The 20,056-nt window shown below is 39.6% G+C and overlaps 1 protein-coding gene across 1 annotated transcript in view; it reads right to left on the bottom strand.

Annotated features, from left to right (window-relative positions):
- Positions 1–20,056, bottom strand: part of SPEF2 (sperm flagellar and cilia associated 2) — a 126,603-nt gene that overhangs the window by 47,602 nt on the left and 58,945 nt on the right. Inside the window, 10 exon segments of the mRNA XM_016224536.2 lie at positions 1,495–1,632; positions 3,621–3,759; positions 3,842–3,969; positions 5,975–6,123; positions 8,645–8,719; positions 11,907–12,077; positions 14,883–15,040; positions 16,073–16,178; positions 17,954–18,210; positions 19,325–19,428. Coding sequence (XP_016080022.2) covers positions 1,495–1,632; positions 3,621–3,759; positions 3,842–3,969; positions 5,975–6,123; positions 8,645–8,719; positions 11,907–12,077; positions 14,883–15,040; positions 16,073–16,178; positions 17,954–18,210; positions 19,325–19,428 — 1,425 coding nt within the window.

The raw sequence follows: 20,056 nt of genomic DNA on the forward strand, positions 1-20,056 counted from the left end.
TAAACTTCTTGAGTATTACTCCACTAAAGATTGCATTTTTATGCCTCTGGGTATTGTGACAGAAGATTGTATGGTGTCTGAAGGAGGTATATTATTCATTATTTTGACATTAAGAATTCTTCCTGGACCTGTATTCCGTCAACCAATACACTGACACACATCTGAGTGTCTTCTGTCATAGGTCACATGTAAGTTGATTTGAGATATACTGAAAATATTATAAATATAAAATACAAATACAAAACACTGAAATACAAAATCAGAGGAGGTTTGCTCCTCTAGTTGTGGAAAAATGATAAACAGTAAAACACAAATGTAGACCCAAGAGTCTTCTGGCCTCTTCTCCCCGGAGGGGTCAGACTAATTGGCTCCTTGGCTGTGTAAACAGGCCCTCCAGACTTGGCTTTAGTTGGTAGGGCTACTTAAACAGGTACCTGAGGGCTTAAGCAGTGAAGCTCTTATGCAGATGTACCCCCTACGGCTAGTTCATCACAGAAAGCATCTTTCCTAAAAGGAACAAAACTGACCTCGTGTTCAAAGCCCTTAGCTGCACCTAACCCAAGGATATTTGTGATGGGATTCCTATATTTATCAAGCAATTAACATTGTCAGTTACTTCATAAGACATCAAGAAATTGTCTCGTACAATTCATATTCAGTTTGGAACAAAAGAATATGTGCTTTGCATTGTAGTCTACCACAAAAGACAAGGGCAGTTTCAGTAAGTTTGTTTTGATCCCAAAAAGCCTTTAAGCCAAATTGCTTCTGAAAAGCTATTCTCTACATTAACACACTTTTCTACTAAAAGAATGAACCAGGAAGAAATTCATTTGGTCAATCCGAATCTATGTTATACAATAAAATGACCATTCACATATTGTTTTAAATTATGGAATATGCTTTAAATACTCTTGGATTTTAAATATAAATATGGATATTTAAGTAACTTTTCAAAGTAGCATCTTGAAATGGTTAGGAAAACTAAACATTTTTCTTTCCTTACCAAGAAACCAAGTTGAGTTTTAAAATACCCACATATGGATTAACTTCACAGTTTGGCAGTGTTTGCCTACTGTGCTTAGATTTGCTAAAACAGTGGAGAGAAAATGAGTCTTGTAAATCACACTCATGAGAACCTGCATGAAACGCCCCCACCCCCAGACAGTGAGTAGCAAAGATAAACCCAATTTGTGCAAAATGGATACTGACAAATAACTGGGGAACTGAAGAAATGTGGAGGGGACAGCTCTAGGTTGCCTGGAAGCAGAGCTGGTGAGAGGTTGCTTGAGATGCTCCCACTTCTGGTGTGTGTCTGGCTGGGGTCAAAATGATTTATTTCAGCTAACTTCCTGAGCTTGATGCTTGGGGGGGACAGAGTGCTGTGAGAAAATGAGCCCCAACAGACCGTTCATATTCCCAAAGGCCCTGCTACATGAACCTGAGGAACGTGGCTGTGGAGGGAGGAGTCTGGGTCATCCTGACGGGTGCTCTTACCTGCATCAGTGAGAAGAAATTGTTCAACATTATTCCGACGGAGTCCTGCAACCAGCTATTGTTAATGATGTCCAGCCGCTCCTGCTCCGCCTCTTCCTTCCGGGCATCACAGATGTCCCACAGGCGGTCTCTTAAATCCTGGGCAGAAAGAAACTTCACCTTTAGGGTCATGGCTCAAATGACCTCGGTGTAATAAAACTTAAATCCTTTGCCTCTCTTAAAAGTGCCCCTAAAGAAAGTTTAGACCTAATGCACTTCATTCAACAAATGCTTATCTTGCTTCTACTCTGTCTGAAAGACACCAAATCATACACCCACGGCTGCCACAAACCCACTGCAGGTCACTTTATTCATGCTGTTTTTCTGTGTTCTAATCTTTCCCCTGAAAACTCCGCTGCTGCATCAAAATCTATGCATCAAAAGCCCCAGCCTGTGTGTCTCAGTAGTTAGCGTCTGAAAGGCCTCCGGTTAGACTCCTGGACAAGGGCAGGTGCCTGGGTTGCAGGCCCTGGTCGGCCCCTGCGGGAGGCAACCAACAGAAAAATCCAAGGAAATCATAGTCAGGCTTCAGAAGGAAGAAAAATAAATGACAAACTTATGAAGAGATAGTCAGCCTCAACTGTAAAAACAGAAACGCAAATTACAGAAGATATCTATATTTTCTTGTCCATTAAATTGGCCAAGATTAACAAAAAACATAAAACCAAATAATTCTCATAATCTCTTGGAGTAAAATTTCCAGGTTTTTAAATGTGTTTAAAACCTATATAATTTTATTAACCAATGTCACCCCCAATAAATTTAATTTAAAAAAATAATAAAAAACTTTAAAAGAATTTTAGATTCAGCAATTTCAGTGTTTTAGAAATTTGCCCAAGAAAATAATTAAGGATATGGTAAATATTTAACTGGATAAAATTTTACTGTATACTTCTCTATAATAAAAAGTTGGTGCTCAATAAATATGATAATGAATGGTGAATAATAATAGAAATTTGTGAAATATATTATGATATAGTCAATTAATGAAATATCTTTTAGACATAAAAATAATGAGGTAGATGAGTTTTTTATTGAGAAAGAAAACATGTTCTACGTTGAAAAAAAATGTTACAAAACAATCTGTATGTTGCAGTCACGTATTTTACAAAAGTAATTGTTCCAATGTAGTAACAATGGTTAACTAATGGTAATGGTATTATGGATTTGCCATTTTAAATTTTGCTTCTTTTTTATTATCTAATTTATCTACAATAAATGTGATACATTTGAAATCAGAAAGAAAATCCCATGTAAGATATGGAGCAGGGTGGAGGGGTCAATGGAGAGAGAAAAGGGGACATCTGTAATACATTCAACAATAAAGATTGGAAAAAAAGATATTTTTAATTTAAAAACTTCCTCCTTCTAGCAACAATCACCTGGCTGAAATGGGGAAGATGTTTACAGGATGGCTGACATTGTGAATAAGTAGGAAAGAGATAGAAAAGGCGTAGCTACTAATTACTGTTTGAGGAATGTCTAAGAACAGGTAAAATGCTTCAGTTTTACTAGGACATTTGCTAATTCCATACCTCTTGGGTTAAATCCTCTGGCACCCTGCTCATCCAAGTCACCATAATATCTGCACTTTATTTCAATAGCTTCTCAACCGGTGTCCCAACTGGTCTCCCTGCTGATTTAACTCCACTATAGACTCTTTTAAAAACAGGCCCCAAGGCTTCAGCTCTCATTCAGATCCTAATAACGACCTCCGAGGCCTGAGATAACCTGGTCCCCTGTGAGCTCTGCCCTCCTCACGCTCCTCTGACCCACGCTCACTCTGCTCCAGTCGCTCCTGCCCCTGCTGTTCTTCAAACACACCAAGTGGCCTCCCCTCTCAGTGCCTTTCTGTGCTTTGGTTTTTCCCTGTGACAGATGTATTCTTCCCCCAAATATCTACGTGGCTCCCTCAATCGCTTCTGTTCTGAATTTTCTGCAATGTCACCTTCTTGGTGGACCTTCCCACGACCGCTCTTGAGAGTGCGTGCTCAGGTCATTTCCCTCCTCACGCCTCGGGGAGGTGAGAAGGGGCTGGGTTAGGGGTCCGCAGTGGGACCCGGCTCGGCGGCTCACGGGCCCCTTACATTTATCCTTTCGTGTATTTCCGCCTTGGTTTCCTCGTCATCCCACAGGTCCTCAGGAAGGGAGTTGAAATCAGCCTGCCACTGAGACACAAAATCCTGCTTGTGATCTGGGCGCCTCAGAAACTGCTGGAAATTTGTTCTGTAAGACATTAAGAGAATGAGCCAGAGCTTACATGTCATGCCTGTGACCACAAAACTGGAGCTTGGGAAGCTCTACTTACCTGACTACATATAGGAAAGCAAGCACAGTGTGCTGATCTTCTCGCAGGTTCCTCAGTGCGGCTTTGATGGAGTGTATATAGGAATGTTCGATTAGTTCCCAGTAAGGTACTAAAAATGAAGGCAACTCCTGTTAAATGGACAAGCATGCAGGTCTTAACTTCAAAGTGAAAATGCTTCTGAATAATTGAGTCAAAAGAGCAATACCAAGCGAGAAGATCAAGATGCAACGGCTAAGATTTAAAACGTTCTCTGTGAAACTTCTCGCTCCTTTTGCTTCCCCTCCCCAGCTCTTTCTTGAGACCATCTGCCTCATAAAGCAGGAACAGCGGTCACCTTACTGCCACTTTACAGCTCTCCCTACAGCTTCCACAGTGTCTGGGGGCCACAGTGGGTGCCCAAGAGGCTTTTTGATCACAGGCTCGAGGCTGCTTCTAGTTGTAGCAAAGACGTTTTCTACAGTTTTGCACAGGTTCCCAGAGGTCTGTGCTGCACGTCTTCTCACTGTCCTTCTGGACCAACTTCCCATCTTCCACTCTTCACCCTGCTCGGTGCCCTGGAAGCCCAACTAATGAGAACTACTTCAGGAAATACCTGCCCTCCACCTCCTGGGCAAGTGATGAGAGAGCCAGGAAACAGGAGGCCTGGCTGTGCATTTCCCTGCTCCTTCCTGCTGAGTCCCTGCGGGTGGCTGCACCCCCCTGCTGCAGGTCACAGCTCCTGTCACATGCCTTCTCCATGCAGAGATCCTCTTGGCGGTCCACCCATTCTCAGGCCTAGGGGCCATACTGGCTCTCAGGTATCCCTCTTTTGGGATACTAATCTAATCCTTATAGGTTTCCTTATTGACCCCAGATATGTAAACAGTCCGTTTTCTACTCTCCTTAATTCATCATCGGTTTTCTGCCAGAATCTTGACTGCTAGAAGGTCTACGTGGCAGTTGCTGCCATATCCCAGTGTTAATATTTATTTTTCTACGTCTGTCCTCTATTTCCCTCTTGACCTCTGTGATTTTGTTTCTCAAGGGATTCAAGATCTGGAGTTAAAGACTGGATTTCAATATTTTTGTCCCTCACTCTCTACCTCTGCTAAATAATGTCATTTAAATTTTATTTCCTTCTCAACCACCACTTCTATATCCCGCTTTGATGACAGTTTTTTAATATATTTATTTTTAAAAGTAGCTTTTGTTTGGCTTAGTGATATCAGTTATACACAACCATAATTACATAATTTCATGTTCTCATCTCCACGTTTTCTGTTATAATTTCCCCCTCAATGTGAATTAATTAATTAAAGAGTTTACGATGTAATTGGGCAGATAAGACATTTACCTAGGAAACCTCAATAATAACAGCAACGCCACAATCACTGCAATTCATAACTGGGTCTCAAGTGCCTGGCACAGCTGGCCAGCTAAAGGGAAGACCATCTGTGTGATTTTCCCAAGACGATTTATCTACTAAGGCAACCAGGTGTGTCTAGGCGGCAACTGGGCCTTGCAGTTGTCAGAGAACAAAGTATTGAATGGAGCTTCCAGGGGTCACTTGGGGCATCTCCTCACCTTAATTAGTGAACCCATTTAAAGTCCTCAGGCCAGATAACTACCTGTTCTTTTATTAGCTTAGTTAGCTTTAAAACATTTCTTCTATTTCTGGAAGTCAGAGGTTAAACTTCATTTGAAAGCATTATGATGTGGGCATGGGACCATGGAAACAGGGCTATAATTTGCTGGATATGTGTTCTAGGGAAGTCATTTTTCCAGGAAACTGCATCTCTGCTTGTCCCTGGGGAGAAAATCGGTCCTCACAGGACCCATTTGTTTCCCTGGTTTCAGCACTCAACAGCAGTTCAAAGCATGACTCAGAAACTTGAGGGAGTAAAGAAACCATGAGATGTGGTTCAACGAGTAGTCTCCAAAAATCATTTCTGCTTTTGGATGAATATATGTGTGTGTGTGTGTGTGTGTGTGTGTGTGTGTGTGTGTGTGTGTATGTATATATATATATATATAATCTCTATATATATATCTCAAGCTATGAGAGGCCTTCTGAATACTGCCAATAATGGTGTGAATCTTACTATAAGCAATAAAAAGAATAGATTGTACTAGCTTGAATCGAAACTGTCATACCTCAGGAATTGGTTCATTCACATAGACCCATTCTTCTGATCCTGGCTTAGGTGGTGGTGGCACTACTGGGGTAGGTGACATAACTGTAGATTCGGCAGGTGACTTCTTTCCCGGTGCTTTTCCTCCTGCTGATTTCCCTTTAGGAGAACCTTAAACATGCATATTAAAACATTCCAGCACCAGTAGGTGAATGGGGCCAGATTCTGGTGGACGAATAAATCTATGTTTGCCATGGACTTTAGGCAATTCATTAATTACTTTTTAAGCAACTTTGGGCAGCATCACCTAATAAAAAATCAACCACCTCATTCTCTACAACCCAGATATTAACCAATAATACCAATAATAGTTTTTTGTTTTGTTTTTTAAAGCAATGCGACCTCTCTCATTTATTTGGCTCTGAAAAACAATTTGATATTTTATTTGCATCTCGGTCCTTGCTTCCACAACAAACATATGGCTCTTACAAAGTTTAGAATGTAGAGAAAAGTGTATTTCATTTACTGTTGCAAAGACTGGCAAAGGAAACTGTTCACTCTGAATGAGAAAGAGGGCAGCTGTAACAGGAGTGGTGCCTGGTGCCCCTGGGAGCCCAGGGAAGGAGCAGCGGGCCGAGGTTACTGCAGGAGCTGGCCAGAGCTGGTGGGGGACGGGGGGAAGAGGTGCTTATAGCTCTTGAACGTTCCCAAATTCCCTGCGGGAGACCCTGTGTCTCTGAGTGGAAAACTTTTCTTGCTGCAGTCAGGGAGCATGGGTGAAGGTAACTGCTGCGCCAGAAGCCTGGCTGAATTAAGACCTTACAGGGACAGGAGGAAAGGAGAGGGCAGAGGGCAGATGAGGGGACAGGGGGACAAGAGAGGAAGGAGAGAGGAGAGCAAACAAGGAGGAGCTAGAGGCCGGACGTTCTGCTCGGCATCAGGAGGGGAACCGAGACCAGTTAAGTGGCACCGTGAGGGTCTAAAGGACTGTGACTGACCAAGTACCTAGATTCAGAAAGAACCAGTATTTCCTTAAAGGATAGACGCTTTTAGAGTTTAGAAGCTTATTCTGCTTAAATTCTACTTGTCTTCAGGTTAATTACAGAGATTTTAGATTTCTCTAGGAAGAGCTTTGTAATTATCAATGTGAGATGAGATTCTTTTTCTTCTTCGCCTATTTCAATATATCATTAAACACAATAGAATTGCAGCAGAATAAGAGCAAACAATTTTGTAAGTCCTTGGAGTTACTTGAACTGAGCTAACTATGTGACTCTAGTGTATATATTTTACTGGTTGAACTTGTATCTGCTCGTCGTTTGTGTAGAGTCTGTAAACTTTTATGATCTTAGAGCATGCGTACTATTATGATTTAGTATCTAACAGGCATAGGTGTAAACTCCTACTTTTGATGATTCTATGATAATCCTTCCTTTGATTTTGTTGATCATAGTAAGAAAGCAAGGGATGAGTAATTAAGTGTGAAAAGTATTCTATTAGTGTAAGCAGGTGAGAGGTGAGCATAAATGATAGCCCTTAACATTTCAGCTAAAATTTTTATCCCAGTGTTAACTCACCAAACAGCTTGTTATTTAAGCCCATCATGTCATATAACCAGAGAAGGGTGATATTGTCTTTGAGATTCATTGTTATATATCCTTTTTAAATGCCAAAAATAAAGATAGTCCTTTAGGACCTCATTTTCTGAATGCTGCACACTCTCGGGAGGCAAGTACATTGGCAATTTATAATGAAAGTTAAACAAAGACACACACTTCATGACAACCCATTTGAATGCACCCTGGAAACTGTCAACAGTCTGCATCCATCCACAGCTGTTTTTCAATCTCTAATTAATTGGTTGCTACAGCAGCTTCAACATAAATCTAACTAACATGTTTTTAGAAGCTGGGATTTCATTCTACCAACTGCCAATTGCTTAAAAAAATGGATCCTCCTTATTTCACAGAAACAGTTAAAATAAAATTTTAAAAAAACAACCATAAGTGAAATTAAGGTCAGGAAAAATACAACTTAAAGTAGAAGGTCAAAACCAGGAGAGGAATTAGAAGGCAGATACTGAGATCTAGGTCCTTGCACAGATACCAAACCTGAGCCACTAATGGTATCATTTAATTATCTAAAAATGAGAGGAACATTTTTCTGTCTCTTGATTCTAAATGAAATTTGTCACCTAGGATTTCATATAGGGGCTATTGAATGATGTAGTGGGCATACTATCCCTTCAGAAAATATAATACCAGATTATTATTGTAATAATAACAATATAATGCAAGTTTCACGTCTACTGCTATCTTATGTCATGAAGGCAGTTGAGGATTTTATACCAAAGTGATTATCAGTCAAAGCAATTCCATGGGGACCGAAGAAATGTGGTTCAGTATGTAGCTTTCTGATGGCATAGCTTTGCCAAGGATGACGCCTGTAATATCTGTGATGAATGGATATTCTGTATATTAGATATTCCCCGTATTATTGCTTATAAGCATCACTTTTCTCAGCATGACCTTGGTGTAAGAGGCAGGCTGCAGAAACACTGAGTTTATATTCTTTGGCAGGAGCTCATGGTTTACAAATGCCCAAGAGAAATATTCAGTGTATACTACTATACACTGAGACAGTTAGAAAAGGCAGAATTTTATTTAATCACATCTATCTTTATGTGCTGTACCTTTTCTTTTGAGTGGAGTTTCACCTTTCTTCCCTTTTCCTTCCTGAAGAGATTCTTGTTTACCATGAGGGGGTTCTAAACAAAATACAACACATAAATATCATTGATGGTTTTCTTTAATAGTCTGAGCTATAGGATTTATAAGCAATCAAATGTTATTTCTTACAGATAAACAGCTACGTTTGTGGACCCCATAAAATGCCTCAGGCCTTTAGTGTAAGTTAAAATTCATCTGAAGACAGGCTATGGATTGAAACTTTTTGAATGAGAGCCTTCTGAGTACTATTATATTTTGTCACATGGAAGTTTAGTCCTAGTTTAATACCAACATGTCCTAGGGGATTTGATTGTAAATTCTTCAATGCAACAGAGCTGCAGAGTTTTAATAGTCGCAAATTCATGTAAAGCATATGGCTCTGTTTGGATTTCTTTCAACTGAATGATCCCTATACAACAACTGGGTCGGTGATAGAATGATGCCAAAACACCTTGAAGAGGAATTAAATAAGCACATGTTTTGATGTGGTGTATCCTATCCTTGAACTTTCCTTGGCCACACACTTGGTTGCCTTGTGACTTCTACAGTTGCATTTCACATTGATTGTAACTGGCAATGTAAAGGTAGATTGGCCATATTTATCTTGGATTCCCTGTAATCTAGTTCAAAAATATATTGGAAGGGGCAAAGAAGGAAACTGATGATCTGGAGGTTAGTAAGATGTCCCAAATAATATGTTCCTTAAAAAAATTCATTACATCCTGCATTACTCACTAAACAAACTCAATCATTTTTCTCCCTTTCTCCTGGGCTATAGTTTTTTTTCCCTTCAGTAGAAAGATGAACATATGGGACAATTTAAACGCCTGTGCTAGAGAGACTCCATCTAAACCTATTCTTTGAATTTAGAAGTGATAGTTACAAGAATGTGTAAATGCATAGCACGTATCGCTTACATTTAAACATCTCAGATCCAACAGCTAGAGTCCAGAGAAATGAGACCAGTGCAAGACACAGAGAAGGAGCAACCTTGAAACCTTGTTAACGTCTATAAAAGGGCTTTAAACATCCAAATAGTTCAACTCCAAACTCATAAATACACAAATAAATACATAAATAATAAATAAATAAATAAATAAATAAATAAATAAATAAATAAATAAAATTAATCCAAACATTTGAATTCATTGTTTAAAGAAATAAGCTTAATAATAATAATAATAATAATAATAATAATAATAATAATAAAAGTCTACATAAGCTTCTAGTTACTCTGGGTAACCAACTATTTAACTAGCTCTAAACTTAAGCTCAAGGCAACAGAGAAAAGACGGTAAAAATAAAGATACCCAAGACACTGAACTTATAAAGTACTGTAGGCAACTCTAATTTCTGCAGGGGGCAGCATGCACTCTGTCCACTTTTTTTTTTTTTTGTATCAGTTCTAAAATATATTCTGAAATATCAAAAAATATTCTTAAACAGCAGCATGAGTAGTACTATGCCTCTTTCTTTACCCCATTTCCACCCATTTTGTGTGTGTGTGTAATAGTTCCTCTCTTCATCTCAACTCCTAAAAGCTACTGTAAGTGGGTGTTTGAGTTGGGCATGTTCAGAGGCCTCAGGCTTCTGGTTCTGAAATGTTCTCTTTTGAAAAATTTAAAAATTTTTATATAAAAATAAGCAAACCTGCTAGAAATTTCCCTCCAACAATTGCTTAACCAAGCTTCCCTGAGCTGTAAGGGCAGCGAGGCTTGTTCTATTGCCCCACCAATGCCCCAAAGCACGGAGATCTCCTTCCAATGGGCATTGTTGTTGGAAAGCAGGAATTAGGCCTCTGGAGTTAAACCCTTCTGTGCATTTTTAAAAACCAGGCACTAGCCCTGCCGGTGGTGGGAAAAAGAGACAGATACAACCATTCTTTGAAGCAACAATAGCTTTATTATTCCTGTGGTGCACAGTATTCAAGAATACAATTTTAAATTCGAAAGAAAACTTCAGAAACTTAAAGACTGGACTGTGTTATGACCAGAAACACCAGAGACTGGTTTGAGGGCCTGGCTCAGGTACATAGATCCTCTGCTTGTGAGCAGGCCAAGGGGAGAAGGGAGGGGAGAGCTGAGGCCACAGGTTGAAGGCCTGTCTGTAGTGGGTAACTGCATCCTTCCAGTTCTACACAACATTTTAAAGATTTCCATTTCCCCTCCAATCTCTGAATTGCTTTTTTAAATTCCTAGTGAAGTAGTGGGAAAGGGTGTATATTTCATTCACGGCTTTGTGTATTATTGTCTATATGATAAAAAGTATTTTTTAGACTTTGTATATTTTACCTTTAGTTAAGCCCCATTTTGTTGGTATGTGATGGTCTTTAATAGGTCATAACATGTTACTGAAGTCTTCAAATTTGTTTAATATAAATAAATTTTATTTAAAAATATTCAGACCCATCACAAATGTCGATGAAGCATGAAGATGATGAAGTTTGGAAATACAATCACGATACATTTTCAAGAATATACCCAGGTAGACCTGGGCAACTGTACAACCTGGGCCACTCATAAAGCCGAAACCACAAACTACAGCCACATTAGTTCATGTACGCAGCCCCAAACTGGTAATGACATTCTACCCACATCATTTTAACAGTTAAGCACTTTACTTTTGTCATTATTTTCATGGTCTACACATAACTTATTGGTCCTTAGTGGTTAAGAATCTAGAAAAACTTTAAGCTCCAAAATATCCTCTACACAAGCTCTCTATCCATATATATTATATCTATATATTGTAAACACATAAGTTTACTGAGATGCCAGGTACTTGTTTCTATCCTTTTATAATCCCATCGCACTGAAGATTAAGTCACATGTGAATTCTAGTCTCTCTTTGTTCCCTGCTGGGGACAGCTGCTTATGCTAACGCTCAGTGTCGTGAGATGTTCTACGGAAACCCTGCCGTTCAGCACACAGACGTCCGTCCCTTGGCCTGTGCTAACATCCTTCTGCTCACTCTCCGTGCCTTTCTTCCTCTCACCTGTGCACTCGTTCTAACCAGAAGGTTTAGCCAAGGACCTGGGCGCTGTGACAGCCGTGCTCGTAGCTACTAAGGGCGCCCCCACTTCTGCCTGGCCTGTAGCTTGGTTTCATACAATTAAAGCTGCCCAGCGTCTAACTCTGCGTTCACGGGCTGGGACTGTAATCTGTGGCTCTTTTCTAGGTGAGAATCAGACAACGGCAGACAGGCCTGTACATTACTGTCAGTCACCTGACGGTGGTTTTCCTTTCCCCGCAGGAGTCTTGGGGCGCTCGTGCCGGGGGCTGGCTTCCTTCTCTTTCTCCGGCTCGGGAGGCGGGGGTGGCGGTGGCGCAGGTGGGGGCTCAGCCAGGGAGGCTTCCTCTTTATTCTCAGCTTCCTTCTCTTCTAATTGCTTTTTAACTTCAAAAGGACGACAAGAACATATGGACTTTCATTAGGGACTCCAGGCACCCACTGCCTCACTGGAACCATCATACACGACCTAAACTCATGTGAATTGTCCTTACCCATTTACAGCTAAATTCATGTTTTAGGGGTGTCCCATCAATGATGCAGTCCCTAAGACTTTCAGCCTCTCTGCTTGGTAAGAAACACCATTTCCCTTGCTTCGGATGGTGTTGGGGGTGAGGATGGGGATGGGAAGGGGGTGGGGATTGTGTGTGTGGGGGGGGGGCTTGTTGAGGGGGTGCCAGATGTAAAGGCAACAATCGAAAAGTAGCTAGTGTAGTGGAACAGGGAAAAGGATTATTACAAAATTTCCAGTGGAAAAACAAAGTGAAAAAAGTGTAAAGAGAAGGTGAAGGGCAACGTGATAGAAGAGGCAGGGGTGGGGTGTGAGGGGAATGCGATGTGCAGCGCCAGTGTCTATGAGTAAATAGATATAAAGCACTTGGAGTAGCACAAAGTACTCAATGAAGTTTTAGCAATTCATTCATTCGTGAAACAGCCATTCATTGAACCTGAATTGTGCCTTGGAAGAAAGGAAGGGCTGTAACAATAAGGTAAAACTACCACTACCCACTACTACCACTGCTGCTAGTACTACTACTGCAAACAATACTAGGCGCAGTTCTGGCTGCTGAAGGTCCAACAGTAAAACAGGAGAGAAAAATCTCTGTCTGTGAAGCTTGTCCAGTGGTGAGAGGCAAACCAATGAGCATGATGAGTAAGCTAATCTATAGAAGAGGCTGGAAGGTGCTAGGTCCTAAGGAGAAGACAAACAGAACCAAGAACAGGGGGTCAGGAGTGCTGTGGGGGGGCCGTTGAAGTTGTGAATAGAGTGCTGAGCGGGGCAGGCCCAAGGAGAAGGTGGCATTTGAGCAAAGACTTGAAGAGTCAGGGAGCGAGGCCTGTGGGTATGTGATGGAAGAGGGTATTGACTGGGGAGCACGGCTGGCTGGTGTGTTTTCCAGGCTCCTGTTATTGTTAAGGACCTGTGGCTTTCATAATTCACGTTCACCCTTCCTAGCACACTGTCCCTGCCCTCCCTGGCCTTCAAGCCCTCCATGCTGGAAATGGCCACAATGTTATTGCCTGATCCGCTGGCAATGAATCCCCGCACTCCTGTATGGCTATTTCTTTTTATACATTCTCCCTTTACCCTTAGACTATTTGCAATCCAACAAGCAAGGAGGCTTCATTCTAGCAGGTGTTTTTTCCAAAGTGGAAATGAACTTTTTTCTGACTATAAAATATATAATTATTGTTTTTAAAAATCAAACATTTAGACAAATAAGAAGAGAGAGAAATGGCCTTCCCTGACCACCAAGTACTGTATATGTGGCCAGACTCTTTTCTGTGCCTATTTAATAGACAGACTTTTAAAAACAAAAACGAGACTATTTTCTATATAATCTGCCTTTTCCTACTTAACAGTATATTATGGTCATTTTTTTTTTTCACATCAGAATATATATAAAAGCACCACATCCTTTTATCTTCTTAACAGAGTATTATGTAAATGTTTAGTATAATAATAAAATATTTAGTTTAATAATAAAATATTTGTTAGATTAATTAACTGACTGGACTGTAGATCTTAAATAAGTGGCAGTTCAGTCTGTTAATGTAATCATTGATTAGAATGTAAACTCTTTAGGAAAATGTTGGAGTAAGTCTGATAGCTGAGAAAAATGGATTCTAACCTGTAGAATGTTTGAGGCTACAGCTTAGAACCAGCTTGGTTTTGCCTCCCAGCCAAGATTCTGAGGTTGCTGTGGGAGGTGTGTTCCTCCTCGCAGTCTAATTTCTGACTGTCCAATAACATGTTAAGCCTCTTAAATAACCTATAGATTGGTTTTTATTTTGTCTGAAAGCTTCACATGGGTGTTTCTGGGAAACAGACAGTTCAATGTAGGAGCTAGTCTTTCTAAGTGTGAGGTTGTGGCCCCCCATGGTGATTGTGCTTGATACCTGTGTGCTGTGTTGATGTCAGATAACTGATCTATCATGGGAGGTACGTCACAGATCTAATGGCCAGAGACAGCTTGCAATTTTAGAATCCTTGGGATATTAACTTTCACCATTCTCTATTATATCCAGAAACTGCAGTCGTTGATATAATTAGGGGCAATCCACAAAAGGGAAACATTTCTCAAATCATTTCTTAAGCGAAAGATTATACTTGCAGCCTGGCATTAACAGTGGATGAGCTTTACATTCCTTTAAACAATAAGTTCCAATAATACTATGAAAAATTGAAGGGCAATTATTATTGGTTAGATGAAGGAGATCAGGATGGTTTGATTTGGGTAATATATATCCCAGAAGCAGACATATAAATAAGCAGTTAATAATCAGTAAATTCATACCAACACAGGAAGATTGGGGGAAATAAACTGCCTACTATTTCCCTCCCAAAAGGAGGATTCACTCACTGTTTCCTTACAAGGCTGAGGTTAACAAATTGAAATCTTTACCCCTCTCTATAACATCCTTAATTTTAATTCTCCTATTTTTTTATATGAAAACAATGCTTTCAGCTAGATGACCTCTTTTTATTAAATTAAATTAAAATAAAGAGAAAAAATATTTTACTTAGAAACATTTGCAGCAGAAGACTAAAATCAGAGGTAGAAGGCACTTGAAGACAGTGTAATCCAAACAGAAAAGAGAACTTTGCAATCACACTTTCATTTCCTCTTAAATTCATTAAAACCACATATTTTGGTTACATAAGCTCAAAATGATAAGAAATATAGTTACCTTTGATCTCTTTTTTTATTATTTCATTCATAAACACTTCTTTTACTTTTTGGCATAAAGGCTCTTTACCTACTTCAGCATTGATTTTTATCAAAATATTTTCTGGTTCTGTAAACCATTGCTCCAATAAAGGCCAGTTGTCCAAGAAACCTATAATTCTACAAAATCAAAATATTACATAAATATCACATATTGATTGAAATATTTGAGTAACATTAAGCATGATTTATCTGACATGCATAATGAAAAAAATAAATTGCCAATATAGCTAAATCTGAAAGAACACTACAGGCAATGGAAGAATATTCACTCTAAAGAAGAAATTATTTCACGCCATCAAACCATATTTTTGAGGTATATGAAAGAGTAAAAGAAGATATGAAAATGGAGTCATTTCAGGAGCCCTTTAGTGGCAGTTCAGTTCTCTAAGTGAAAATCTAAGGACACATTGCCTGCACTCAGTGGGAGAAGTGAGCACACTTTTGATGGCAGCTACAGCCTGAGCTGCCTACGTCATCTACTCACCTGTTTTCTTAGAGACAAAATTGAAGAGATCCTTGAGTAAGTGGGGATGGGATGGTTCAGACTTATTTGTTTTACTTAAATATATTCTTGGAATGATTTTTGAAACTTTCCTGTCTTTCCTGAGAGATGAAAGGCTTAAGTAATGTGGCTTAAATTACTTGTCCCTGGCTCACTGTATATTTTTAGACACCCCAAGGTTTCATAGAATTGTCTAAATCTTCTTATCCAATGAACAAATTGCACACAACCAAAAGAATAATTTCTTTTTTTAAGCTTAACTTCATTTTAGCAAAGCAGAAGTAGTTTTAGAACTACTCTCTATAGCGTGATGCTTAGCTCTGTGAAATTTCACTATATTCATTGGCATTTGCTGATTGGAGGCTGAATTAGGATTCCATATAATGAACTTGGAAGTTCACGTAACCACAGAGGGATGTGCTTTCCTGACTGAACGCCTTCCCCTCCACGTTATGATGACTAGTGCTCTGACTAGGTAAGCAAACACATAAATATTTCAGTCAACATCAAAGCTACTTAGTTTTGTTTTATCTGTAAAAGACTGAATGCTAGAAAACACATCTTCTTCCTAGGTCTGATGATCCCAAAGTGACTAATTGTCAGTCTGTTTAAAGGACATGAAGCAGGACATTGAATTTTATACTAACCTGTGCTGTATTTGGTCTCTTAAATTCTGGTCACCATCCATATCTATTTTAGCAGCTACATGTTGATTGATATCTTGCTGAGGAACGTCAGTTGAAAATGCTTCAGCTATGACATGAAAATTACTTAATTAGATAATTTGGAAACCAGTCAAAGTTGCAGAAGCACTGCTAAAATGTACTGATGCAAGGAAGTCAAATAAGCACGGCCCCACCTTTGGTCCAAAATTACTTGAAATGTTTAATAAGATGTTGAAAGAATGTAGTTTTGGGATCAGAATTGACATTTTCCTTTGAAATTGGAGAAAATGTAAAATACAACAATAAAGAGGGACTTGTGGTTTCAGTGGAGAGGGTCATGGGGTTAAGAAGAGATGACAATGAGAAATGATGGGTCATCATGAATAACAGACTAGCAAACAATTAGAAAATCACCACCACGATGCAAAAATTAAGAATGAGGCAACAGGGTAGACATAAAGTCAAATATGCACAAAATTATTTGTTAATATTATATTACAACACAATAAAGTAATTTATCTTTCTTTCCAGACTCTATGATCTTTCTCTGTAGAATAAATTTATAGGGATGGACCACAAGAGACCGAAAACAGTAACAGAAACAATCTCAGCAGCTCTGATCGAGTCCTAGTCAGGATTAGTAGCACAAAGCCCAGAACCCTCGTGAATTTAGAATAAGTAGAAAATCATGAAGAGGAGGGAAAAAAGCCTTGAACTGAATAGAAGAAAATTAGAAGTACTCAGTCAATGCAAAAGAACATTGAAGAGTGAATTAATTGTGTCAAGAAAATGAAGGACCCTCATAGGATATAGCAATCAACTGTTGTCCATCTACATTCATGGCAGAAAAAGAGAAAATGGATTTAGAATACAGAATAGTGCTTCTAGGTTATTTATAAAACTTGAAGATTACTGACATCAGTGATGGGTGATGGAAGGAAATTGTGGGAGCTTTTCTCAGGAGATGCATCAAGCACCATCTCAAGGTCACTTTCTGTATTTGTCAAGGACGTTAGCACACAGATAAACATTCCTCTCTGCCCAGTTCCCCCCAAGCATTGGCCCTTCCCCTTTTCTCTACTTCTGCACTCGCTACCATGGCCACAGCCTGGGTTTTGTGGTCACCTTGAATGGCTCCACCTCTGCCAATCTTAATGATTTATTCTCCTGTTATCTGTCCAGCACTCCCATATGGCTGATGAATCTCTCCAACATCAGCCAGTCCCTAAATATCCTTTCCCCCCTAAATTATCACCATGATCCTGACTTAACTTCATTTTCTAGCAAATCAGAGTTGCATGGTTGAACACTTCAACTTCTCTCCCTCATCTAATAACCTTAATTTCTGTGTCTTTCAGCTTACACTAATATCGGTAGACATCTTTGGGAAAACAACCCTGAAGACAGGGCCTCCAGAGCTTCTGGGTTGGCGAATGCACCCACATGCTGGGAGAAGGGTACCCGCCAAGCTCCACAGGGACTCTTCCAGACCTCGCCCTATGTACCTCTTCATCTGGCTGTTCATCTGTATCCTTTATAATATCCATTATAATAAGCTAGTAATCGTAAGTAAAGTGTTTCCCTGAGTCCTGTGAGCCATTATAGCAATTTATCAAACCCAAGGAGGGGTCATGGAAACCCTCGCATCTGTAGTCAAGTAGGGCAGAAATGTTGGTAATCTGAGGATCCACTACCTGAGACTGACATCTGTAGCTGGGGGCAGTTTTGTGGGACTGAGTCCACACTAACTCTGGAGAGGTAGTGCCAGAAAATAATTAAATTTTAGGATACTGAGTGTCCTAAAGAAATTTAAATTGTAAACAATATTATAAAAAAAGATGACGAAAGAGGTGTCCCACTTACCCATGATGTCATTCATGCGAGCCAGTGAGGAGTTGTCTGAAATATCTAATAACATGGCAAAATCAAACACAGCAGGAGAAAGAGGCACTTCTTTGGCAGTTTTAGTATCAACAGCCAGTGTTAATATTTGCGCTTTCTTTTCCTCCATCTCTCTGAGGCTTCTGATGCAGCCTGTGAGAGCTTCCTCCAGAAGCTCCGCTTGGTTCAATGTCATGGGAAAACCATCGAGGATCCAGCCTTGATCCACAGGTATCTGACTAAATTAAGAGTGAACAAACCATGAACATTTTGGTAGACTTAAGTGCTTTGGAAATAATAATACAATGAATCTTGCCTTTTTTTTCTTTCAAATCCATAACAGTCCCATTCTGTATGAATTTTATTTTTTATAGCTAAATTTAGGTAGGTGAACTAATCACTCATTTGCTTACAATCCTTCTGTGGGTGCCTGCTGCTCTCCAAATCTATTCCAGAAGCCATAACATGGCATTTAAAACTAGCTGGACACAACTTTCTTGCCTATGACATCTTCTCTCTCACAATTTTGAACCATTTGCTTTAAACAAACTTATCTCCTCACTATTATGTGAATATGAATAAGTATGAACTGCATTTTCTATCTTGTGTTTACAGGCAGTTTCTCCTTTGAACCTATTTCTTCATCTATACATAGCAGGATAGCATACCTCCCAGAGTGTTTGTGAGAATGAATTGAAATGAAACATTTTAAGATCCTAGCACAGAGGTCAGCACATGGTGGATACTCACAGTGTCAGCCTGGGGAGTCCTTCCTGCCCTACTCAAGCCAGCATGGAGTCATGACCGTCTGATCTGAACTCCCCTGGCTCTCATTCACTTCACCATACAATTGGTTAATTGTTACATTTCCACTTAGAAAAATTCAAGTGAGCCTTATTTATTTCTGTTAAATCATAAGTTGGGTAAGGACCCTCAGTGCAGCATCCTCTACATAGAGAATGGGTGCTCTAAAAAGTATTTTAGTTTTTTAAATTGGAAAACAATGTGAAGAGAGCACACACTTCAGCTTTGCTCTTCTAAACCTCTAAGTCATGCAGAACCGAGATTTTGGCTTTTGGATTAAAAGTTATGATCTTATTTCTTTCTCTTTAGAACTATGAAAAGTGGGAAAAGATTGCATTTTTGCTTTTATAACTTGTCATGGCTGGTAAAGGAGGAAGTGAAATATAATTAAGCATGTAAATAACAAAATATAGCTTGATCTTGCTGTATGTTTTCTTCTGTAGATAAGCAGTATTCATTAGACATTAAAAATAAACATATTTCTATATTATTTTTATATATCTCCTTATGATAGAGAATATATTAAATAGATACAAAAATAATACATACTTAATAGCATTTACCATGATGCTAACTAGCAATATGTCAGGGACGCTCTTTCCTTTCTTCAGCAATTTTTCTGATTTTGCACCAAGCTGAGCACGCACAGTGAGCTGTGAAAATAAACAATGGATGGTAGAGTACAGCTAAGTGAAAAGATTCCAAATATTTGGAGAAAAAACATGAAATGGTCATGTTCTCTGGTGAAGATAGCATCGTTTGTGACAAGGTTGGAATCAGTCAAGCATTAAGGAAAATGTGTTTGCAGATTTTGAGGTTCCTCCTCTGTGGATCCCTCCTTTCCAAGATCTTCCTCTTTAATTTTCAGCATCCTAAACTTCATCCCCTAATACATTACATCAGAAAGGAGGCGGCTTTCTGCTTGAGTTCCAGCAACTCGCGCCGTGCAGCTGGGGCCATGCAGCTGGGGCGCCTCCGGTATGACCCGCAGAAGCACGGCTCTCGTCCAGGGACACTCTCTTCATTCAGTAGTCACATTCCATACGTTTTCTGCCTGGTGTTTGCTCCTAGCTTACTTGCTCCTTTGCTTTTTTCCACGTGCTGTTGGCCCTCAAATAATAAGCTTTTCATTCTGCCCAGCCTTAGAATGTTATCTGTAGAAGGGCTCGTCTACCAAAGCTACTCTGATATATCGACAGGAACTTCCCTAGTGCCTATTCTTGACTCAGCAACCAGAGTGAGCATTTTATAAGTTAAATGATATTATATCTCTACTCAAAA

The sequence above is a fragment of the Miniopterus natalensis genome, chromosome 3, assembly GCF_054644295.1.
Source record: "Miniopterus natalensis isolate mMinNat1 chromosome 3, mMinNat1.hap1, whole genome shotgun sequence".
Taxonomy (NCBI): Eukaryota; Metazoa; Chordata; class Mammalia; order Chiroptera; family Miniopteridae; genus Miniopterus; species Miniopterus natalensis.